This window comes from Drosophila mauritiana, chromosome 3R (genome assembly GCF_004382145.1).
Source record: "Drosophila mauritiana strain mau12 chromosome 3R, ASM438214v1, whole genome shotgun sequence".
NCBI classification, from domain to species: domain Eukaryota; kingdom Metazoa; phylum Arthropoda; class Insecta; order Diptera; family Drosophilidae; genus Drosophila; species Drosophila mauritiana.
In genome coordinates, this window is record NC_046670.1 from 26,438,049 (window position 1) to 26,463,448 (window position 25,400).

Consider the following 25,400-nt stretch of genomic DNA (forward strand, 5'->3'; position numbering starts at 1 on the left):
CTAATTGGACGTTGCGCTCTCTAGTTTGAAAGTGCGGTCAAGGCGCTCAGCTGTTTGGCGTTTAGCAACACCGTTGGCTACTCTTCAGAGTTACCAGGGCTTGCTTATATACATATAGTAATATACTGTACTTTTAAAATATATATTAACTCTAGCATTATTTTAACAAATTTTACACAGTTTTAAATGTTCTGACATGCAGTTTATTATAATTTTTTTTATACCCTCTGTTACCACACTTGACAACCCTGCTGCGCTCTCGCGCCGCCGCTCTCGCTCGCTCCCTCTCTCTCGCACACACGTCATCAGCTGTGGCCCACTAACAACAAGCCCGTCGTCACCAGATGTATTTTCGTGTTGTTGGTGGTTTGGCTGCATTCGATTTCTCCTCAAGTGCAGGCTGAAAAAAGGCAAATAAAAAAGGAATTCGGTGCCAAACATTCCGCGACCACGCAACAAATTGCAGCCAAGCAGCACGTGCCACTTGCTCCCAGAATAAAAATAAACCGGGCGAGGAAAGGCGCCGCATTTGACATTGAACAACATTCGCGGTGCGAAAATAAATCTAGGAAATAAAACCAAGACCCACACGAACAAACGGCGATATCAGCTGTTCGGCAAGTGCGTGCGGCGGAGAAAATTCATTATTATTTGTGCCATCGGCGAATAGAGGCGCTTTCCCATTGCCCTCCGCATTTTCCACATTCCCCCGCGGCGGCGAGTCGATTTTTCCGGGCAGCGATAACTGGAAATTGCGAGCATATCACGCATTTACCATAGTGTTGTGTAATCGAAGTCCCGCGAAAATGAGCGCTACGAGTGTCCAGGAGGCGCCCAAGAAGGCGGTGGCCACCAATGCCATCAAATTCCTCTTCGGCGGCCTCTCGGGAATGGGAGCCACCATGGTGGTGCAGCCGCTGGATTTGGTAAGATATACTGGATAAACACCCTGGCCAAATACCTTAATCTCTTGGAATATGTGATCCCCAATCCGCAGGTCAAGACCCGCATGCAGATTTCTGGAGCGGGCAGCGGCAAGAAGGAGTACCGCAGCTCCTTGCACTGCATCCAGACCATCGTGAGCAAGGAGGGACCTCTGGCCCTGTACCAGGGCATCGGAGCTGCTCTGCTGAGACAGGCCACCTACACCACGGGAAGATTGGGCATGTACACGTATCTGAACGACCTGTTCAGGGAGAAGTTCCAGAGGAGTCCCGGCATCACGGACAGCATGGCCATGGGCACAATCGCTGGCGCCTGTGGCGCCTTCATCGGCACGCCTGCAGAGGTGGCCCTGGTGCGCATGACATCGGACGGCAGGTTGCCGGTAGCCGAGAGGAGGAACTACACGAATGTGGCCAACGCCCTGGCTAGGATCACCAGGGAGGAGGGCCTTACGGCTTTGTGGAGGGGCAGTCTGCCTACGGTGGGTCGCGCCATGGTCGTGAACATGACCCAACTGGCCAGCTACTCGCAGTTCAAGACCTACTTCCGCCACGGACCCCTCAAGATGGAGGAGGGCATCAAGCTGCACTTCTGCGCCAGCATGCTGAGCGGTCTGCTGACCACCATCACCTCCATGCCGCTGGACATTGCCAAGACCCGTATCCAGAACATGAAGACGGTCGATGGCAAGCCGGAGTACCGCGGCACCGCCGACGTCCTGCTGCGCGTGGCCCGCCAGGAGGGAGTCTTCGCCCTGTGGAAGGGATTCACGCCGTACTACTGCCGCCTGGGTCCCCACACCGTGCTGACCTTCATCCTTCTGGAGCAGCTTAACCAGGGCTACAACAAATACGTCCTGGGCTCGAACAAGAGCACTGGCCTGTAAATGATGACCAATAACCCATATCCAATGATCAACGAACGATGAACCATGCGTGTATATACGACGTTAAGTTTAAACAAAACTTAGGGCATTTATATGTCGGCAATTCCGGTGACAATATTACATGATAACGATTAGCTTGAATGTTGAAACAGTTTTTCTAGCGCCATAAGTATAAAGTGGATTCTCAATAAAGCACAAAATGTTAGAAAACCTGGTTTCTAAATATTATATTTTCGCCTTCTGCTCGGTGGTATTTATAGATGTCCACCTGTACCTCGCGTGCGCATGATTACTCAACCATATCTAGTCTTCAAAGTCACTCGGGTTACCCACTTCAGCCATGTGTGTGGAGTGCGAAGTGGGTGGGTGTGGGCCCGTCCATATGTTGTTATTGCAAATTAATTATATGCCCCGTGTCTATGTAGAAGTCGCCCCTCCCCGCTCCATAGTTCAACACAGCTACTGTTTGCTAATTCCCCTGATAAACCTTATCACTGGCTCACTGCCGGTGCAAAGTATAAATCCCCACGATAAACTTCGCGGCTGGAGATTGCATTGGTTGTGTCCAAGCCCCCGCCCATCGACAGATTTGGGTTTCATTGATAAGGGGGAACACTGCGATAACCTTTGTTCAAGTTGTAGTTCAATAAACAGTGCTGCCATAAAGTTAGCGGCCATAGATCTCTGGTTTCATTTGGGGTTTGATTGCTTTTGGCTTTATGACAGTCGGTAATTGGGTTATTTAATTTGTTTTCATCTGATGCATTTGATTATTCCCGCAGTCGGCCAATGGACGCCCACAAACCACAAAAAACTTAATTTACATTTTTTTGGTTGCCTTTGGTTGGCGAATTTTTATTTATTACAAACTGGCCATAAAAATCCTCGCGCGAATTTATTTAAAAAGTTTTTTATTACGCCATAAGTTTGTTAACTGGAGCGTTACAGTTTTCCTGTGGCGGCAGTGGAGCTTCGGGCGGAGTGGGGGGTTTCCAAGGGGGTTATAATAAGCGAGAATTACCCGAAGCCAAGGGCAAGAATCGCATATTAAATTCATTTTATTGGGTCTTAGTGGAGGGGGCCGCTCACCAAATACTACTTGGGCAATAAAATGTTTTCAGCTTGGCCGGCGTTTAACCACTCCACCCCACCCCCTCCCTCTCCCACCCAGCTGGTACAACAAATCAAAAGTTTATCTCGTAAATAAATGAGCAAAATCTTACTCCTACTTGACCAAAGGGCGCCGCAGTTAGCTTGTATTGAAAAATTTGCCTGCACTGCGCCCAAGGAACTAAGCTCCCCACTTGGAGATACTTTCTGGGCACCAAGTTTCCTGCTCAGTTTAAGCTGGCCAATGATTCTGGGGGTAATTAGTTAGCCTTTGGCTGCAGTACTTTGGGGTAATTAAAGGCAGCCGAGGGGCGAGCAAAGTAAGTGGCTTCATTAGGGCCAAGAACTTCCTTTGGGCCATATTCGACTTAAGCCATGAAAGGACGAAGGGAAGCTCGTGCTCCTGCAGAAATTATTTTAATTGACTTATTATAAAGGAAGTTTCCGGTGGCGGCAGTGCGCATAAACAAAGATTTATGCAGCTAAATTATTCCTTTTTGACTTGATTTAGGTATCCGCTTATTGGCAATTCAGCGTCCAGCAAGCTGAAACCAATGAAAGCCGCAACTGTCAGCGCCTATTTAACATGCAATTTTTAATTAACACTCAAAACATCGGCCTGCCATTCAGGGAAATAGAGGGGGAAATCGGTCGTGGGCCGTGTAAATGTAATTAATTCAATGTCCCACACGAGCAGCCAAGCCAATTGGGCCAAATCCACCCACCATCCACCCACTGCCACCCACTCTTTCAAACGAACTTCAATTAGAGACCGATATACAGAAACCCGGCGACGGGCTATCTTTGCTGCTGCCCTGTGGAAAATCGCTCCGATTTCGTGGAAATATTTGGCACGACCACAGCTGCGACCATTTGGAATACCCTGCAGGCGCATCGGTCAAGGTCAGTCAAATACCAGATATATTAACTTAATTTGGACTATAAACAATTTTAACAAGATTTTATATACGGAATAACAATTTCATTGAATAGTTCAGAACTAAAACTTGCCATAAAAAGTTTATTACCATAAAGCGAAATTCGAACTTAGCCATAAAAAAGTTTTCGGCTAAGGAAGCTAACTTTAATGATCAATGGATATCATATAAAAATAATAGATAAGTACTAAAAATTAATTAAAAAGCATAATTAAGGGTATTACGTGGTAAGATAGTGCAGGCACATTCCCAACCAAATGCCTGTTTTATTTCTCGAAATTTGGCCCGATTGATTTTGGTATTAATGCGTTTTGGGCCGCCCAAGGGAGAGTCCCCAATCGATCCGGATGGCGTGGAACTGGGCGGAAAAGTGGGAGCAGAGCAGAGGTGGAGGGGCTCTGGGATTGCCGCAGGAATTGGATTTGGGATCGGGGAGCACAGTGGGCGGGGCACTCGTCCTGCCGCGGTCGTGGCTCATAATTCAGAGTTTTCAGTTAACTGGTCGGTCGGTTGGTTTCGATTCGAGCTTGGCTTGGCTCGGTTTGGTTTGGTTTTGGCTTTGGCTTTCGCCTGGTTTGCCGGCCATTTGGCGCTCGTATTGTTTTTCCACTGCTCTTTAGCCGCGCTAATTGCAATACGATGCTGCGTGGAGTGGAGCGATGTGGAGTGGAGTGGAGCAGATCTGGTGGCCCCGAGCGCCAAACTAATTGCTTTTGCAAAAAGCATTTGAAACGCGCAACTTTTTCAATTTATCTATTTAGCGATGCGGCCCGTCGTCCTTCGTCCTTTGCGAATATTTGCCGACAATGTCCGCCGCCCACTCGGGTGTTCCATTACATGGACGCGGATTTATCATAAGCAAGGACAATGCCAATGCACTTTCGGCTAGCTACACTGGGCGAAAAGTAGCTTTAGATGTACTTTGTGAGTTTTATTTATAAGCTGTGGTCTTCTGGAATCTACAGCAATTTAATTACCTCAAAAATGATTTCGATTGCATTAGAGAATAATGATTTCCCATTAAATATCATTTCACCCACAAATATTTGAGGGCAACTTAAAGTGAAGCTCGCTTGCCAGTTGCGCATGTTGTATGTACATAAATAACCAATAAAATGGCAGAGAAATGCGGACAAATTCTGCGAATAATCGTCGCAGAATTGAAAATCAAATTCATTTTTGTTGTAAATCAATTCCATAACTTGCTAAATGAATTCAAGAAAATTCCGTAGGAAGTGGTCTGCGTTCTGCCAGTTCGAAATCGAGTATATTTCTGTGTGCATGTCCTGAATCGAAAGGATACGGATGGAGGGGGAGGTGGAGCCAAGCTGAAAACAGCGGCAGCAGCGGAAACGGAAATGCAGAACAACTGCTCGTCGTGTTCGAGCGCTGTTTCTATATTTTTTCCCCTGGCTGTTGGCTGTTGGCTGTTTGCTGCGTCGCCAACCCGAATTTCCTCTGCAACTTCCGTTTTCCCATTAGGCGTGTACATAAAAACGTTGAACTAGAGAAGACTCGAGATTTACCCAACTAGAAGGCAGACAAGTAGTGCTCATCGCACGCAAAACTTTGCTGCCGGTTGAAACTTTTTAAATTGATTAGTTTGTAGCCATCGCAGGAGGCTTTCGGAGCGATCCCCCAGAACTGGAACTGCATCCTGGTGTTCCCCAGATTCGGACCCTCCGCCGCCCACATCTCCGCCCTTCGACATTAGCCAAGTGTCTGCATTTCAATTAGCCCGGCCGGGCAAACATGTTTATAGGGGGATCGGCGGGGATGGCAATCTGGACCTCAAAGTTTGCCGAGACTTTCAGCTCCTTGTCTGCTCAATTGAATGCACTGAGAACTTCTGAAAGTGCTGTTTTCCCTTCGCGGTGTTTAAGGGATTTTCAAGGATGCAGTGGCTCTCACTTCATTGAGGATTTTGTCAATGATCATTAGGAGTTTAGTTTATATTTTCAATTGTTATTCACTCGTTTTTACAGATGAGTTAGGATGGCCAGCCTCCTCTGTATTCAAAGAGGCTCTTAAGTACAATAAGTGTCTGATTTGCTCAAGGATCGCATAAACCAACTCTCTTGCCGCTTGCTTGGATAATTCTTGAAGTGGTTTTGGGCAAGCTAAGCAGGCAGACTTGTATTGGCTCCCCTTACTTTGTCAAGTATCCGCCCCGTTCGCCAGTTTTCCGCAGGATACCCCAAGCCCTCCTTTGTTTTCACGTGTCCTGTCATTTGTGGTGACTTCGTTTTAGGGTTTCCGTTTGCCTTTTGTATGAGTTCCTACTTCCTACAGTTATTTAGTAAAAATTGTCATTTGTCAAGTTGGGCTCAGCCACGCCCCCAGTAACCCAGAAACCTCAAAATAAGTATATATACGAGCAGGCAAGTAAAAACGAGCAAGCTCCCGGCGAACTTTTCTATTGACTGGCAAAAAGTTTTCAACATGCTCAGCTTTTATTAATGCGCTCTCAAGACCTTGCACACACTCTTATTTATCTAAAAATCCCAGCTACCTCGACCATTTTCCCCCGCATTTTCCCCTGCGAACTTTCCCTTGTTTCAACTTTCGCTTTGATTTTGCACTCGCTTCTTCTGCAAATTGGCTCACGGAAAGCTGCAGACGAATGGCGGGAGTGGTGGGGTGAGGTTTTCCTGCCCCAAATTCGAAAGCAATTTTTAATTTAGTTTTGCTCCGCTTGATTCCAATTTAACGGCCGCGCTTATGTAGAATGCATTTTAATTTATTTAATTGAATTCAATTTGCCACAAATGGCGAACGAGTCGCGCGCATTTCTGTCGCTCGCGGATTTATTGAAGCATAAAATTTAAGACTTGAATTTAGTGTGGAAGCGGAAAGTTTACGACCCGCCCACCGGGAGAAGGGGGCGTGGCCGCGGGCCAAAGCGACAACTACCAGTGTCAATGTCGGTGTTAAGCCTGCGGCTCATCATCCCAGTTGTCCTTGTTGTTGTGTTTCGTTGGCACAGGACATGCTCGGTGCGTGTGAATTCCGCTGAAGGACAAACTGCATCAGCGGGGGTTTTTCTGCCTTTTTTTCCGTTTTATTTTCCCCCGGCCAAAGCAAAGGCTGAGCGGCCCAGCGGTCCGCAAGAGCAGCGCTCGACTCGTGTTTCCCGCTGCCAGGACACGCCCCTCCATTTCCGCCCATCCAAACACCAGCCACCACCCACCGCCCCCCGCTGCGCGAGCCGCCGCCTTTTGGCCAACTGAATGAGCCCGTAATTTGTACTTGCATTCATGAACAGCAGCCAGCTCTTCATCTCGCCTTTTTGCTGCACTTAGAGAAATTCCTTCTACCATTAGGATATCTTCTTTGATAAATTGTGAGTTCTGTATACAAACCTGTATGAGAATGGTATGGAACTCCTTTTAAATAGATACTCATCTCAACATCTTTAATCTTATATATTACCGAATTCGCTTCCGTTTCTCCCAGTGTATGACTGCGTGAGTGCGTGAAGTTATTTAACATATACTCGCAGCCGAGTGGCGAAAGAATGTGCGAGGCCTTTGGAGGCAATGTGAAGGCCAAAGCACTGGAAGTCGCAGTCATTCCTGCCGCCGCTGTCCCGTCGTCAGTCAAGGTCAGCCCAAGGATAACGCAAATTTACGTGCTCCCTCAAACTTCGACACTTTAGAGGGGCGCCTGATGTGCTGCCTTGTGCTGTGTTGTGTTGTGTGGTGTTCTGCTCTGTTTTTCAGCGATATTTCATCCTTTTGTTTCGCTCCACTCACACATGCACATGGCGAGCGAGTTGGGGTCGAGTCGAGCAGAGTCCTTCGTGTGTTTTATTCAGCTTTTTATTCCGCACAAAGGGAAAAGGATATGCGGGGCTGGCCAGGAAATTGCTTGGTTTATGCGCCCCCCGATGTCGCCGATAATCCACTGATGTCATTTGGCCTGCTTCACTGCATATCCTTCGCCTGCCAAGCGAACTTCATATCTCCATCGACAGCCTGGAACTCCGGGCAGATATCATTTTTCCTTTCGGGGCCGTCTGTTTGTCTTGGCTCGGGAAATTGTTCACGCATCCGGAATTGGGCAGGGCAAATTCACGCTTCAATTGCAAATTCCCCCGTATTGGGCGCCATTAGATATTTAGAACAATGTGTTGCCATCACAGCCGTCAGGACGCAGGGCCAGCAGCTCCTGCTCCGCAACAATAACCCCACCGTTACCAAAAAGGATCTCCCACGCCCGTCAGCAAGTGTGAACCTTTGGCATTGACACGTCGTTGAGGGCTTTTTACAGTTTTCAGGCACAGTGGTTAGTCAGTGGGTGAAATGTGTTCGAGAAACTAAAAAAAAACTAACGGTAGTATCTCTTATCTTAGAATCCTTGGCCTCTCACAAATTTATCTTGATACTAACTTATTTATAATCTTTTCTTACATAAACTCAGCATTTCGAGAATATTGTATTTATAAAAACGGATTCATTTGAAACAAATATAATAAATATTTTTCAGAAAGCCTCATCCTGGTCCCACTGTAAATCTATTTTTCTCGACGACTGCTCATTTTTTGGCTCCGAAATAACAACGACTTATGTCGAGGACATTGTCATTGCTGCACACATATATTTATAAATGGTTAAATATAAACGAACAATGGCAAATTGGCAGAGGACTGCCACACCCACCAGCCAGCCGCCCCCTCGCGGATCCCACGAAAATAGCTGTGTGTATTGTGTACAGATATGGAAAATCGAACCTGGGGCCGGGAACACAATGAAGCTGCGCTTGAATTGCCACATCAGGTGGGCCTCTTTATTTGTCCCATTTTTTGAAATATTTTTTAGGGGAAGGTGCAGAAGGTCCTGTGCTCAGTTCACTGGGCTCGACTTGATGTTTGTTTTATTTCTAGACGCGTTTTAATGTCGTTTATATTTATACAATTCGTAGGCCTTGGCCAAGGCGAGTGCAAGTGCCTGTGGTCCACCCTAAAACCCCCACCCCAAAACCAAACAGTCCCGAAAGTCGCCGGTTTCTCAATCGCAACACAATGAAAGGGTCGTCCGTTCGCATTTTTACAACAGGAAGGGAATGGCGCCTTTTACGACAAAAGGCAGTCAGCCAGGCAGCTATCCATCTCGTCACTCTCGACCCATTTTTCCTTGAGTTTTCCCTCCAGCCCAACGCACAGTGGTTCCACCCATTGCAGCGTGAGCAACTTGCACGTGAAGCTGTCCGTTAAGTCAATAAAAAACATAAATCGCATTACTCTGCAATGGAAGGCATTCATAAAATAAATAATGGTATTTAGTATATTTAAAAAAAAAAAATTATAGGTACTTAGGTAATTATAGATAAAAAAAATTATAGGTACATAGGTATAGTTGCAAATTTTTTTTTGTTATGATTGCTATCTTTCGTTGAAGGTTTCGTTATGTCCATTTCCACTTAACTTAATAATTCCATTTGTATATTGTTTTATTGTTGTTGTTTTATAAAAATAAGAAAATGTGCTAAGTTTCAAGTGTCTAACTTAACTGGAAGTATTTTTGGCCGCTTTCTCCATACAATAGGAACCACTGTGCAACGCTTTCCACCCACTTTTCCGGACGACGTCCTGCCGCAGTTCATCAATTTATTTAGCATTTTTATGCGCTCCGCTCCAGCGGCATTGTTTAGAGCGGCTATATTGATTTCATTAGCGGCTTTTAAGGACCCATAAAGACGGCGGCAGGACACTAATTTCCCCACTGCATATTCAAGAGGACTTTTCCCACTGCCGCTCGCCAAAGGATTCGCATTAATAATTCACATTGCGAATGCAATAAATCGCTGTTACCAGCTTTTTTCCCGTTGCCTAAAAAATTCATAAAATGCTTAAAAAACACGCACTCGAAAAAACAGAAAGGAAAATGTAATCCAAGGGGCGGGGGGAAGGTTCAACTTTTTACTGCTCTCGGCGAATTTGAACACAACATTGTGACTTTTTAGCCTCTGCGGTTTTCCGATTTCTGATGTGGAGTAAGTGGGTTTTGATTTCATTACGCCGTTCAGTTGTCGCCATGTTTGACATCGATTTTTATGACGGAAAGTCGGTTTTTTCGCACTTTAATGCATGTATCTTTGCAAATTTGTGCTATAAAAGTGAGTTCGGAATGATGATTTGCTGGAATGATATTACTATGCTCTTCATTTATTATTGACTATTTGTATATATTATTTATAGTATCTTATATATATGAAGCATTAAAGTTGCATTCCGCAATACTAGCCCATTTTATATGTCTAATATTAAGGGCATTAGAAGTTGGCGGAGCGGAAATGCCAGACAGCGATTTGTAATTATGTACATAAGTGTGTGTGTGCGAGGCAGTCACATGCCAAAGACTTGGCCATAAATAGAATGCGATTCCGGAACATAAGCTACCAGCAATAATCCAAACAACCGGATAAAATTCGCCCCTTCCTTCCTTTTGCCCCTGGAGACGCGACTTCGACTTTGCCCAGCAACAAAGTCATCAAAACAATGATTGCAATACATATTTGGGGCAACACAATTTCGCCACCAAGCGGGAGCAGGATCAGAAGGACGAAGGACGAGGGAGCAGCGAACTCCAGTGGAAATGCCACAGAATACAAACCCGAAACGTGGGAGACAAACACGCATTTCGGTTCATTAACCAAACCCAACAAAAGGAAGCAAAAGGACGAGATAGCCAGGATTCGAGAATGGGGGAAACACTAGTAGCTAACGGAAACAAAATTACCAGCGAGCAAATAAAATGTCGTCGAGGGTTTGACGCAGCCTTCAACTCCAGTGATAAGCTGAAAGGTGGTGGAGCTGGGGGATTAGGTGGCTGACAGGGGGGCAAGGACCTGCCCGAAGGATGAGCTCCGGTCGCCGCTTATTGTGTGCAGCTTGCAACGTTTCCTCCTTTTATTAGTTCCGCGCTTATCCACCATTTTGGCAGTCGTTATTCGGCTGATTACGGGCAAGGACACGCTGCATCCACAACTGCAGATGGCTATATATCTACTATATACATCTGCGACTGCAGATGGAGCAGGAGCTGGATGTACTGTAACCTCCTTTCTGCATTTTTACAACCTTCGCACAACAAAGTGTTGCGGCAATCGAAGGTGTGGAAGTCGCAGATTGCCAGCTAAAAGTAATCTCCTGCACTGGAAAAAACAATGTAATCTTATTTCATTAGCTAGTATTACACAAATACCTACCATTCTCGCACTAATTCCGCTTTGAAATCGTATATTCCGCATTCTTTTCTCGCCGTGCACTTTATGGCGCTGCACAGCGCGTATCTGTATCTCCATCTGTGTATCCCTATCTCCATTTGTATCTCTGGCTTCAGCTGTGGGTCATTAGTGCGCTGGAGCTGCGTAGTTTGCCCCGGTTTGCCCGCTGGTTTCTTGTTCATTTTCTCATTAGTGAGTCAATACACGCAGCACGTTTTGTCCCCACATTGTTACGTCGGACACTTGCCCCATGGGACGGGCACTGTATCCTTGCGGGATGCAGGACACAAGGACCTAAGCTGGGAGAAAGTGCAAAAAATCAGACAGACACACATGCGAGCTAGTGCCCCCCAAAGAGTTGTTTAAGATGCGTTGCATCGCACTTTCGCACTTTGCTGACTGCTGACTGCAACTCGTGCAGCTGTCTATCCATCTTGGCCATATCCGTTTTTCCCACCAACCAAACGACTGACTGACATACTCACCCTGGTGTGCCCCCTGAACCCCCTGAACCCCCTAAGGGAGCAGAGGATTCCGGGGCCATGATCCGAAAATGTAAAGTGTAAACTTTTTGCCAGTTGTTTGCTGAACTGAACTGGCACTGCACTTTGTCTTCCTGCTTGGCTGGCCAACGCCATCGCCATCAAGTGTGGCAACTCATGGCATTCGCAGTCCTGCGAGCAATCCTTAAACATCCCCATTCCGCAGGCCCCCTGGAGGACCACAAATCCGCAAAGATACCCTTAGTGCCCGGGCTGAAATTTAAATAAGACAAGTCATCGCCGAGAGTTCCGTCTTAGTTGTCGCTTTTTAATCTCCTTGCGTAGTTTGTATATGGTAGTTACAGTATAGTACACTCAATATATAAATCTAGGTTTGCTGCTTGCCGTTTGCAGTTGCAGCTTAGCCTAGGATGCGTGGCAATCAATTGAGTTTAACCATCTTGCTCGGAGCTTAAGGATAATGCTTAAGGATAATGCATTTACATGTACACTTAGCCTAGACATGCTTGCACACCAATACACCGATACACGGATACAGACACAACGAGGACTCTATGAGCTATGTATGTCACTTATGCGCTACCATATTCAATATTAATAATTGCCATTTGTTTGGAATTCCCCATTCTCTGTTCCCCCCCACCGCACCATCCATTCCGCTTTGTTTGTTTTTTGAAAACAATGAGCAACATTTCGCCATGGTGGTTCCTACTCATCCATTAAACTGACGTCTCGCCATTGTTATTAGTTTTTCCCGCACCAGAGCCCCATTCTTCTACTCGATTTATTCGCCGACCTTGGGGGCGGGCCAATCAATCCTAATTGCACACATTAATTATTGCAAAATCGGAATCGGAGGAGCTTAGCCATCATAAGCATACATGTAGAGTGGCACAGAAGTGGATGGGCGAGCCTTTTGAGGGATTAATTCATTAAGCTGCCGCATTTCCCAACATTCGGCTGTCTGAAGCACAATTAAAATTCACCCTATGCATATTGCTATATTGGTTTATATGTATGTAGTTCAAAGAACGTAATGGAGGATGGGCTAATAGCTAGCCAACAATTGCAGTGATTATGACTTTGTACTTGGATCTCCTACGACTGGGAACTGGTCTTGAAGCCTGTTTGCCTGATTGTTCGAGTCCTTAAGTTGGTATAAATTCACATTGCACCCGTAGAATTTCAGTTGATAACGAACGAACAAGCGAGTTTCGAGTAACAGAAAGCTAGTTTTGAGCGACAGAGGAGTCAAAGTTAAGCTATGTACATGCATAGTATCTTCTTGGATTTCAGAGAGTCAGGTACTTGGACAGGTTGAAGACGTAGCTTTCAATTCAATTGCTAGACGTTTGAGACATTTACAGAACGGAACGAAACGGAACGAACATCTACATAATGGAAGATCTAAGATATGAGAGCTAACAGTTACACTAATCCCACTATGCAACTGCAACTGCAATCCCGTGTTTCTGAGGGTCGATATAGAAGGGGGTTCCCTGTTGCATAGTGTTCTATCACCGATCGATAAGCTAATGAGTGGCTAGGCGAGTCTAGATTGCTATGTACACACCTCGGAGGAGTGGTCGACCTATGGACTGGGGAAACTCAATGGACACCTCTAAGCCAATTGCAATTCGGATTGAGCTATATTGATTCGCTTGAAGGTAAAACTAACATACATACACAAATCTTTGCTGGCGAAATGATTATTACATATAGTACATATTCTTATTGAAACCTGAAGAGCTGGTTAAATAACAGTAGGCAATAAAGTGAATTCAAAATCTGACTGGCTTAGAACTGTCCAAAGTATTGCCTTTCCATCGACCACCGCTCCTGATAAACACACATATGTATATGGTTGAGTCTTAAAGCTAAAGTCTGGGCTTGTTTCCGTGGTTCTGTTGCTGAGTTTACTTGACCGAGGAGCTGGAGGAACTCGACGCCTCCACGGGCTGGATCTCCAGTTGGGGCGTGGTCTCCACCAGGGCGAGTCCGATGCTCTCGCTCTCACTGTCGCTGACCTCCTCGTCGTCGTCCTCCACGTCGCCCAGCGTAGTTATTTGGCTCTGGACACTCTGGCACTGCTCCAGGATGCGGTGGTGGTTCCGCATCTGCCCCTGATCCTCGCTGGCGTCGATGAGCGATGGCGCCGAAGTGGTGTCCGCTCCGCCCACAGAGCTGATGATGCCATTGGGCGATCCCAGCGACGCGTTCGAGCTGCGCAACCGTTTCATGCCCGTCATGGGCATGAAGGACACGTGGTGACCCGACGAGCTGGAGGGTCCCGGGGTCAGGGCCTTGAGACTGGGTGCCAGCGGAGTAGTGGCCCCGCTCACAGAGCCTCCTGCACTGCCACTGCCACTCAAGGTGGGCGGCACCGAGGCGATCGTCAGGGTGGACACCGAGGAACGACGTCCTCCGACGCCCAGGTGCAGCGAACTGGCCGAGGCAGCCGCCACCGGAGGAGCACTGATGGTGACTATGGTCTTGGCCAGAGCGCTGTTCACCGCCGTGGTGGAGTTGTAGTCCCCGCGCATCTGCATCCCCGAGCTGCGGCGCCTGGAGCGGTGGTGGTGGCGGTGGAAGCTCTGGCATCTGGTGCAGGATCGCTGCGAGGACGAGGGCGTGGCCGTGCCCGAGGAGTGGTGCTGGTGGTGGACGGACCGCGATCCGCCGCAGTTGCTGCCCCCGCTGCAGGTGCTGCAACTGCTCAGCTGCCGTCACATGAGCGTCCGGTCGATCTGGTTCACCGAGTGGTAGCCGAAGGAGGTGGAGGCGGCCACCATTGCAGCGGCCACGTGACACTGTGAGAAAAAAGGGGGCAGCAAGGGACAAAAAGCAATGATAATGTATTGAAAAGAAATAAACGAAACATATTAAATAACATTTAAGTTTGAAATGAAACAATTAAATATTGTATTAATAAATAGTAAAGTTAAGTAAGAGTGCATACACCAAGATATAGAAAAGATAAGTTTAAAGTAAATAAACAAGTGCCGAAGTAATTAGAATAAAGTTGGAAAGTAAGCGGCAAAACAAGCAACAATTGAATTCAATAAAGTTAAAAAACAATTCGGAGAGAAAGAGACAGAGACAGAGAGGGGTGAAAGAGTAGAAAGGCGAGAAAAAGCGTTTAATTAACATTTTGTTGTCTTATTTCGTTTCGAGTGTTTGCATACAATTTGCAGGCAGTGTTTCCGGAAAAGTTCGGGTGTTATTCTTTTCCTTTTTTTTTTTTTTTGTATTTTGTGGAGTGTGGCTGTAAACAAAATTGCCGTTTCAACGCAGCAGCAGCAAACAGCAAAGCAACAAAGTGAAACGACAACAACAACAATGCACAGCCAGAGCAACAATAACACCAACACCAGGTGGGTGGTGGGCGTTGGGCGGTGAAAACGGAGGGCGTCACAACAACAACAACAACAAGAACAATAACGAGAAGAGAGACGAAAACTGTTGCGGCTTTTCCTAGCAGATTTCCCCTTGATTTCAACCATTTTCCCAGGCTTTTCCTCTATTCTTTTTTTTTGGTGCAGTAAAAGTCAAAGCAAAATGCATGATTGAAAACGGCAAAACAATAAAAGAGTGGGTGGAAAACTAGGAAAAGAGCAACAACAAGCAGCCAAAGCAACAACAAAAGAGCGGGAAAATGGGCAAAGAAAAGCGGTAGCTGAAATTCCAATTTCTGGTTTTCAGTTTCCATTTTTTTTTCTTTTTTAGGGGCTGAGAATAATAACAGTAACAACAACATTATCAGTGTGAGTGTGCGTGTGTGTGTTTTTGGGGGAAATTCCAAGGGCTTTTCGCATCTTGCAAGTGCCTTGCTCCTAACCCGATTTCACCTTAAGCCAAACCAACAAAAAACCCATCATCTTTGGTTGCCCAATTCAATTACAGGCTCACAGACACCGCCTTCTTCTCCTCCAGGTCGCTCAAAAACTCTAAAATCCCCCGCCCATTTGCGTTCAATTTGCATTGCGTATACGCCGAGTGGTCCGTCGCCCTTCGCTGTGCGGTCGCAATTAGCTTAAATAATTGAAGAGCCTGACCGGATGGCCCGCTTAGCAGACGCCGCAGGCCAACTGGGTAATTTGCAATTTTTATAGCCCCCCGGCGATGTCGAAAATACACAAGAGCAGGGCTGTTAGATAATCACTTGAGTTAGTTTTGCAGTAGATACTTTGCTTGAAGTGAGGTTGAACCTATAACTTAATAGCTGCCACCTAATCTAGTCGTTTTGATTTAAAGTAGAAATAATAAATTAAACTTATTACTTGCTTATTTACATATAAATTCATAGTTGAAATCAGTTCCTGGCCATCTGCATTTTCTTGCCTTTTTCTAAATACTAATCTACCTTTTAGGCCTGCTCATAAAACCCGCTTATCTAGACTTCATTTCGCCTTGAGTACTTTTATCATAACACTTTAGTGACTCATTAGGGCTGGTCACCGAAAAAGGACCTTTCGTGCGGCTCCGCCAAAAGGTCAATGGCACCGTGCAGCTCCAAGTGGGCTGTTTCGCGCACGAACTTGTCGCGGCCACGCCCCTTTGGCTAATTTATTGCCTGGCACTCAATAAACCACTCCGGGGTCCTGGGCTCCCCGGGATCCTGACTGGGGCCGAGCTCAAAGTTTGGCCAGAGGCTAAGCTGCGGGGGCACCCTATCCCTATCCCTGTCCCGCCTGCTTAACGGCGACCTTGTCCGCTGACAGTCACAAAATGCCCGATTGCCAGGACCTCATTTCGCGGCTCCCCCTTTGGAGCCTGGGCAGGACATTAAAAGTTACATGGCTGCCTACGAGAGTTCACACGGACTGGAGCTCGGACTTCCGCTCCAACGACTCTGTCACATAATTATAAACGTTAATTTCACGTTCACAGTCAATTAGGGATAATTGATGTTTGCGCAACATTTGTGGTAAATTACATTTTGATGTTCGTCCTGCCCGAGAAATGAGCCATTATCGAATCCACGTATTCGGGATGTATTTGTGTGTACACAGAAGGCACCCGATTATTGTTCCATTTAGTGCGCCTCAGTTCGTTTCGGTGGCATGAAATCGGTTTGATTAATCGGTTAAGCAATTTCGATTTCGAATTCAATTTGGACCGCCTCTCATAAATAGCACAAAGCCTTGGCCAATAATTGATGCAATTAGCAGCGATTATAGCAGCAGCATTTTAGCAAAAGCAGCACTGGCAGCCACAAGGAGCAGAGTATATATTTATCAAGGATTGATTAAAGTACGTGCTGTTTCCCTGAAGTTTTAGCTACTCGAAGGCCCCGAAACGCAGCAGCTCCGAGGATGTGGCAGTTGGCCTCCGGCTGGCCAGTGGTTTCCTCTGCAAACAGTTAGAAGCACAAATTCCTGGTTTACAAGCTGCCAAATTTATGCTAAACAGTCTCAGCTGCAAGTGTGTATGTGTGCGTGTGTGTGTGGCTCCGATTTGTGTGTGTATGTGTGGGTGGGCTCGGTATGACTGACTGGCATTTTCAATCAAAACATCTTGTTGCGCTCAAGTACACAGGGAGAAATCAACACCACCTCTTATGTACAACATTTATTATAATCTTAACAATCATATACAATTAGGCTGCTAGTTTCATCAGTATGTTTAAAGTACTTGCAGCTTGTCTCGTTTCGAAATAAAAAATGGTTCTATTGAGTTTGATGTAAGATTTGTAATGAAAAGTTTGTTTAAATTTTCCAAATATTTTTGCTAATAATATGAAATCAGTAGGACGTAAACGATACTTGACTTCATGGCATTTAAATGTCGCAATGATATGCCGCAAGTATAATAATTTTCAATATGTAAAACGATCGTTGGTTGACCTTTCGTCGATTTTTCCCCATGTGCACGCCCACCAAAGATGCCAGTCGAAATGGGATGCAAATTGGCCCTGGCGGGCAGAATGCGCTTATGTGTATGTGTGGGTGTGTGTGGGTGGGTTTACGAGCGGGTGGGAATCCTTTACGGCTCATTAGGACACCGAGTGGGCGGTCAAGGGTGGGCACAAATGTCAGGCGGCCCACAGACGACAGTCGGCGATTAATCGGCGTGTTGAGGGTGCACGTGGCAGTGTGGGCGGTGGTGGCATTAAAGTTGAATGGAACTCGTGTAAAGTTAATTTTTAAGTGTCGAAATGGGACTGGCGACTCCCAGTGGCACACAGACAGCTGCAACTTGCGGCTGACCGCAATGTGCTTGAGGTGGCACAAAGATGGCCAACAGTGGGGCAGCCAAGTGCCGGACTTTTGAGGGCGGAAATCGAGTCCTTTCGGCCAGGCACCTAACCACACATCTGCAATATCCTCATTTGACCAAAGCCATTTCCACTTGCCGTAGAGCGGGCAAATTGCGGCAACCGGAAGTCGCCTCATTTGTCGGCCAAGGGGCAGGTCCTTCCTGAGCAAAGGATTTGTCATAAATTATACAAATCGCAGGCAGTTAGCAAGGACAAAAGTGTCGGGTACCAGCTAGGACCTGTTTGATAAGTTTACTTTAATCTTTTAAATTATCCTCCTCGCCATGTTTTTGCTTTTTCAATTCTCCTTGCTGCCCATTTTCCCAGCTCGCTGGTGATTCATAACCCTCTTTTGGTTAAATTAAAGATTTTTGATACAAGTTTCTATTAAATTAAGTGCTTTCTTGTTGATTTATATTTGGCATTTAGTGTTCTGGGCAAACGTTCTGCAGCCGACAGGCAAACTTATAAAGTGCACAAACTTTATCCTTTGACAATCGATTCGCTTTCTTGTTGTGCGAACCAGCAAGCTTTAAGTCCTGCGATGTTTTATTGAAGAACTGAACCGAATGCCGGCAAATGCCTGCATTTTATTCAAGTATTATTTTAAGTAATCCCGCCCATTGAGCGGAATTAGGGAACACCAAGTTTGAATGCTTCAAGTGTCGACTCAGTCGTGCTCGAAACTTCACATCCGCGTTCTTTGAATTGGCAGTGCAGGCACTTGGCAAATAAATTGGCATGCTCTTGGGTGTAATTGATATGATGACAGACACATCGCAAAGAAAAACCCCAAATCCAAAGGAGCGGATGCGGAAAGGCATTCGCATCCGCATCCGCATCCTTATCCCTACACCCACACAGCTACACCCGCACCACCACCAAGGCCAGACACATATTGGCTGTTGATTGCTGTAAATAACGTTTTCATCAATACAATTACATGTGTGTGGTGTGTGTGTGAGTGTGCGGGCTGTGTGCGCTTGTCGGCGGGCGAAAATTGAGTTGGAAATTTTTAAGTGCAAAAAATGTTTATGGTTCACTTGATAACACTTCTCAAGTATCGGTTGTGCGTGACTCCTTTGCGGATATTTCTCGCCTTCGATTGGGAAAAGGTAGCATCCGGACTCAGATGCTATGTCGAGAAGGTCGAGAGGCCGGCCAAGTATGTATTGATCCAAAATAATAAACAACAAACTAAAAATGTGAAACCCTTCCTTCTCGGTCATAAATCGCAGAGAAAACACGGCCGAAACTTCACACACATTTCAGGCAATATTAAGAGACCTTTTAACTGAAACTGTTCGAATGAGCTTTTAATCTAATTAATAGTTTAAGGCAGTCAGCCAAAAAGTTTGGCAAATAATGAGTTTCAAAATTGAAAAAAGAAAAGTGAAAAGATCATATAAAAATAATAATAGTATAGCCAATCATTAAAGCAAAATGAACTTTTCTTTCTTAAGATCCTAAGTTTTTCCACAGATTTTATGTTTTTCCACCACAAGTGTCCGTGCCTGTTAAAGCCGATCCAGTCTATATTTAGGCCCTTTCATCTGCTTTCCCGAATCGCATAAACCATTTTCGCTCTGCCACAAGCGAGTATAAAAAGATCAACAAACACGCTATGAGAGAGCGGGGCTGGTGTTTCGGTTTTTCTTGTTTCGTCATTGTGTACACTGGGAAAATCTTTTGTGAGGGGCGACAGCAACAGTAACGACAACATCAACAGGAGCAGGAACATGGTGAGCAAAAACAGCAACAGGAAACGGTGACAAAAACGTTGAAAGGACATTGTGTCCTGCAAGTGTGCAAGAGTGTGTGTGTGTGTGAGGGTGTTTGAGTGCCCAGAGACTTTGTGGAAACTTTCGATTTTTCTTTTCTTTGTTTGTGCTCTTTTCATTTTTATTCAGCTTGTCTGCAACAACACACAAAAAAACAACATCATCAAACAGAGCGGGCTCAGGTGTTGGAGCCCAGGGACTTTTTTGCGTGGGTGGACAGCTTTGTCAGTGTCCCGGTGTGTGTGCTCGTGAGTGTGTGTGTGTGAGGGTGCAACACATTCAACAGGTGCTTGAATCAGAGTCTGTTTTCGCATCGTGTTCCTTTGCAGCAAGGTAAGCAAATCAAGAAAACATACATAACAGGGTGTTCTCGAAATCTCTAGAGTCCTTAAATCGTTTGACATTTTAAAGAATGCACATAAATGTTCTTTAATGATTATCCTCAAGCAAACTACTTGTTCGTAGCATATTTTGCAATATAAAATCTCTGGAGATTTCGAGAACACATCAGAGTGAAACGGAAACAAGGACACAAACAACAATGCCATGGCCGAGCCAACAAACAGGAGTGAGTGAGACAGCGCAGCCACAGACAGAGACGGCAACAGTAACAGATGCAGATACCGAAGAACGCAGACAGGATGCTCGTGCTTATCCCCCGGCTCTTTATGTGCGTGCCGTTCAAAGGACAACAGGACACACAGACAGAGAACGGAGAAGAACGGAGAGAGTCGCAGGACACGGACACCGACACAGTCACAGAGTCAGAGCTCGCTTACCTTGCCATTGACTTACGGACAAATGGAGGGCGCTAGGGGGCGTGGCTCGGCGCCTTAATCATTGTCAACTAAATCTACGCTAAACTATATGTAGGTCTGCTCGCAGGAGTTGTGTCGCACGTGCTGAATGCCGTGCAGCGAGCAGGTCGAGTAGCAGCGCCGCGTCGCGAATCTCTGCAAAATCAAGAACGCCGCCGGAATCACAATCAGCTCGATTCGCCAGACATGGCTATACCATGTATATGCTGTCTGAGGGATGGGTGTGAGATGGGGATCCGTGGGGAAACCGTAATGACTTTAATGCTGTCGTGACATGAGCTATTTCGGGACAGGCCTCCGCTTCCGAACCTGACACTTTAAGCGTTTCTGATGGGTCGCCAAATTACTTGCCGAACAGTCGAACTTGCACAATTTATTAAGCAAAAAGTTGGCAATTATAAAGTTACTCGCCATCAGATGGTTTTGAGTTTAAGGGCATGCCCTACTTCAACATTTAGCTTTCAACTCATCACTCATACGCCACGTTGGACGAAAGATGAGACTATGTATTTTCTTAGCAAGTCTTAAAATTAATTCAGCACTCATGCTTATACTAAAGTTCCGACAAGTTCGACTGTAATGACGAAAGTAAGCCCGTGACTTTGGTGTAATTACTTAGGGATCCTATTGACAGTGGGTCCTTGGAGGACGACAATGGATCTCTCCGTCTGCAAACAGTGGGTGCATTGCTCTTACGGCCCCATTCAACCCACGGCAACCCACTCAGGTGCAGCCAGAGTTGCCAAACATTAGAAAATTATTCATTAAAATCACGCAGAGGGTCGAGGGTCGACAGGTTGAGTGATGCGCCCCGGATGATTTATGCAGGATTGGGGGTGTGAGGATGTCGGAGGGTGAGGATGAATCCGCTGCGGATGTTGGGAAGTTTTCATGGCTGTCTGCCATGTGTGAACGGAAGTCGCGGCCAGAATCGTGGGTCGGGATTTGGGGGGTAAATGTCAGTTATTTTTTTGCATATTCATTAAGTTTGTAAATTAATTTCGCCGTTCGTTGAGTTTCGTTTTTGGAGCATACGAAAGTGGAGCGCTTAATTCACGAAAGCGGTCTCCATCAACCCCAAAACAGTGGATGCAACAACAAGTCAGCGGAGGAGAAAATGCGGAAAACCGCCAAGTTTCCCAATTTCCCAGACCGTAAAAACGAGGAAGAGAATCGAATCACGTCGAATCGCATCGCCTGTCGGTGAATGAGAATGGCAGTGGATGGAGTGGGTCGGAGAACACTCACCTGCGACTTGGAACGCATCGTGGGCTGGTACTTGCGTCGAATCTTGCGAGGACAGCACATGCACAGCAGACGCACAAAGGCCCTGGAAGAGAAACCATTTAGGATCGGGCCAGCTGGGTTAAGCTCGGCATTCGAAAGCCACAAAAACGCAGCCCAAATAAAAAACAGCACACAAAACGAGTACTTTCAGTGGCTTCGAGGGCACTCCACCGAAGGTAAACGGTAAATAAACATCTTCGTTCTGGCTAAAAATTTATAAGCTTCCATCTCAGGAGCCAGGATAAGCTTAATCCTTGAGTATTCTGGCGCACAAGATTGTTACTTAATAAATAAAATAAAGTTTGAAAATAAGAAACTGCGTTTTGTGGAGCTGAATGCCTCAACTAACAAAGAATCAAGAATAACTAAGGATCCTCACCTGCGAAAGTCCCTGCTCCAGCAGGCGTAGATCACAGGATTCATGCAGGAGTTGATCCAGCCGAGCCAGGTGACGATTGCCGAGACGATCTCCTCGTGCTCGATGCACTCGATGCAGAACCCGGACAGCAGGTTGACCACGAAGAAGGGCAGCCAGCAGATGATGAACACGCCCATCACGATTCCCAGCGTCTTGGCCGCCTTCTTCTCCTTGGCGAACTTGGCCAGTTTCCTGGACAGCGAGAAGTTCTTGCCCATGTGCCGATGGCGGGCCAGTCCGTTGTTGTGCAGAGCGGATAGCGGCTCATCATCCGGCTCCTCCGGCGTGGAGGTCGTCGTGCCGCCGCCGTGATTGTGATGATGGTGGTGCGAATGGGAGTGCGAGTGGCTCAGGGATCCACCGCCACCGCCGCCTCCTCCTCCGCCACCTCCTCCTCCGGAGACCTGGTTTTGCTGATCCCGCGTGGTGCCACCACGATGAATGCGCAATGTGAGCTGCAGCTCCCCGGAGGCCATGAGCACCTGCTTGGTTCCAATCTTGAGAGATCTCGTCTGGATGACGGCTGCCCTGTAGATGCGACAGTAGGTGAAGACCATTACCAGCAGCGGCAGGTAGAAGGATATCGTCGACGAGAAGACCAGGTAGCCCAGGTGCTCGGTGAAGGTGCACTTGTAGGCGGGCATCTCGCCATCCCTCGCCGCCCGCCACCACACAATGGCCGGGAAGCTAATGGCACTGGAGCAGATCCAGACGGCGGCTATCAGTCCGGCCGCCCGCTTGACCGTCATCCTCATGGGATAGCTGAATGGATCCGTGATGGCCCAGTAGCGGTCCAGTGAGATCACGCACAGATTCAGTATGGAGGCGGTGCTGAAGAGCACGTCCAGAGACCGCCAGATGTCGCACCAGTCCGTGCCGAAGAACCACGTGTTCTCCAGCACCTCGTAGAGCGCCGAGAAGGGCATGACCACCAGGCCCACCAGGCAGTCGGCCACGGCCAGGCTGGTGATGAAGTAGTTGGTGGCCGTGTGCAAGTACCGCTCCCGGATGACGGCCAGGATGACCAGGGAGTTGCCGAAAACCGTGGCGAAGGAGAACAGGAAGAGAAAGGCCAGCAGGCCCACTCGGTCGTTGGGCAGGGCCTCCAGGAACTCGGAGAGATCGGGTTCCGGCGTGGTGGTGCCGCCACCTCCTGTTGCCACCATCGCAGGACTTAAGGTGGTGCTGGTGGCGGAGGTGGTGGCGTTCAAGACGAGCTCCGTGCTCGTGGGCAGCCCATTGAAGTAAAAGTAGACATCCTCGGAGATGTTGTAGCTGCCGAAGAACGATGGCGAGGGAGAGCGGGTCTGCGTCTGATTGAGCCCATCCACCCGGAGGAGCGCCAGGAGGGGCGCGCCGGCTCCTTCCGCTCCTTCCACTTCCGGCGACGAGCCATTGTCATCCACCATTGCAACTCAGTGCTGTGTCGCTGCAGCTGACGCGAGTCCCTGTTCCAGTTGCTGTTCCTGTGCCTGTTTCTGTTCCTGTTCCAATTTCCCCGGCAGTTGCTGCTCCTGCTGCTGCAGTCCGCGGCTGCCAGCCAAATTAATGAAGCGCATTTTCATGTCCTTCAGCAGGACTCGCCTCCGGGCTGCCAGGCTGTCGAGAAAAGAGACAGGGAGGCTGGTGAACACAATGCAATCAGGACGAACTTAAGATAAAGTGTCGGTTTTACACATTTTATCGAGCGTCAGAATTATTTTAACCACAGTGGATTTGAGTGGTGAACACCCTTGAACCCTTGAAAAACTATATCATAATCCCGCTATGAATATTACATAATTTCATCACAACGTAAACAGCACATTTCATGTCGATATTAGTTACCCAATCGACAACCTAAAATGCAATAATATTATTATTAGTGAGCAAATTAATATGAAAACCAATTAAAGTTATTTTGAGTTTCGGGAAAGCGATATTGTGGATGCGCAAAGTCTGGCACAAAATGATATGTAGCCTTTTGGAGCAAGTTCTAATTTTTATACTTAATCAAGTTTGGATTCTTTTGACAAAAGTTTTCGTCGGTCTAATGAAGCTATTGTAATTGAATCGCTGGCGGAGCGGGCTATAAATTTCATTCAATTAAAATGTTGACTTTCGCATCCACAGGTAACCGAGTTAAGCAAATTTCCCGCGCACAAAAGCTAAACAAACACATTAATTAGAGGATTTTTTGGGCTGCCGCCGCCTGGTCGGAAATCTGCAGGAGGAGGAGCTCACCAGCTCTCAGCTGCTCTCCTGCGCCCAAAAGGTACGCAATTAATTGGCAAGCAGACACGCCAGCTGGAGGAGAGGTCCTGGCGCAGGAGAAGTGTAGTGGGGAGTGGAGGTCCTTCGGAGGCGAGTGCCACACAAATAAACAAATTAAATTACATTTGGAGTGCCGGGCTTGTTGGCAGGAAGTGAAGCGTGCGACCACCAGGACTTGAACTCCAGTTACCGGGCAGGATGACTAAGTGGATGCTGCCTTTGTCAGCGGCTTTTGACTGAGGAAGTCAACAACTGTGCGACGCATTATTCAAGAGTCCTGGCTCCTGTCGCCGCGAGTTGATTGCTAAGCCCCGTGCCTAATGTAAACAGCTGGCGTTGGCGTCTCCATCCAGGATTTCTAGTGCACCATTATAGTGCTGCATTGCCACTCAGATGCTTCCATTTAAGCAGAAGAAATTTCGGGTTGGCTTAGTCGAATCGAAGACTGAAGGTGGACGAGCTCAGTGGATTGGGAATAGCTGGCTGCTGCGAACCAATCAATGAAATAATCAGAAACATTGCTTCAACATCTCATTTGAATTTAAGACTCCACTCGAGATTTTAATATTTATTAGATGTACATCCTTCGAAACCCTTTCCCTGCTGACGTTGCATGATTACGTGTGAAATTGCTTGCTAATTGGCTTACCCTTACAGCCTAATGGACCCTTAAAATGGGCTTAATTCGGAAATTTGTGATCCTTTCAGGAGGTCCAAACCATTTGTTACTTAGTTACGTTTGTGCCGTTCCTCCGATTATCACCTGTCATCACCAGGCGTGGAGCTGTGGTGGCTGTAGTCTGCAGCCAATCGAGCGGAGAAGGACGAAGGACTCTGGACTCGTGGCTCCTGCCACAATATCCTGGTTGCTCATTTCCGGGTCGCGTATGCCATAAATTCAGCTGCCTGCTGCCTTATGTTGGCTTATCTGGAACTCCTGCCCCTCGGTAAACGGGGTCCAGAACAGAAACAGGA

General features: G+C 46.9%; 2 protein-coding genes across 2 annotated transcripts; one reads left to right on the plus strand and one right to left on the minus strand.

Moving 5' to 3' along the window:
• Positions 1-327: 327 nt before the first annotated feature.
• LOC117146106 (mitochondrial 2-oxoglutarate/malate carrier protein) lies at positions 328-2,041 on the plus strand. Its single transcript, XM_033312088.1, has 2 exons — positions 328-926; positions 998-2,041. Exons 1-2 carry the CDS (start codon positions 807-809, stop codon positions 1,829-1,831), a joined length of 954 nt encoding a protein of 317 aa, XP_033167979.1. The 5' UTR covers positions 328-806; the 3' UTR covers positions 1,832-2,041.
• A 9,873-nt stretch (positions 2,042-11,914) lies between these two features.
• Positions 11,915-23,581, minus strand: LOC117145091 (dopamine receptor 2). Its single transcript, XM_033310609.1, is given in 3 exon segments — positions 11,915-14,419; positions 21,716-21,797; positions 22,134-23,581. Coding segments are annotated over 3 exon segments (2,424 nt in total). The 3' UTR covers positions 11,915-13,525.
• Positions 23,582-25,400: the final 1,819 nt, after the last annotated feature.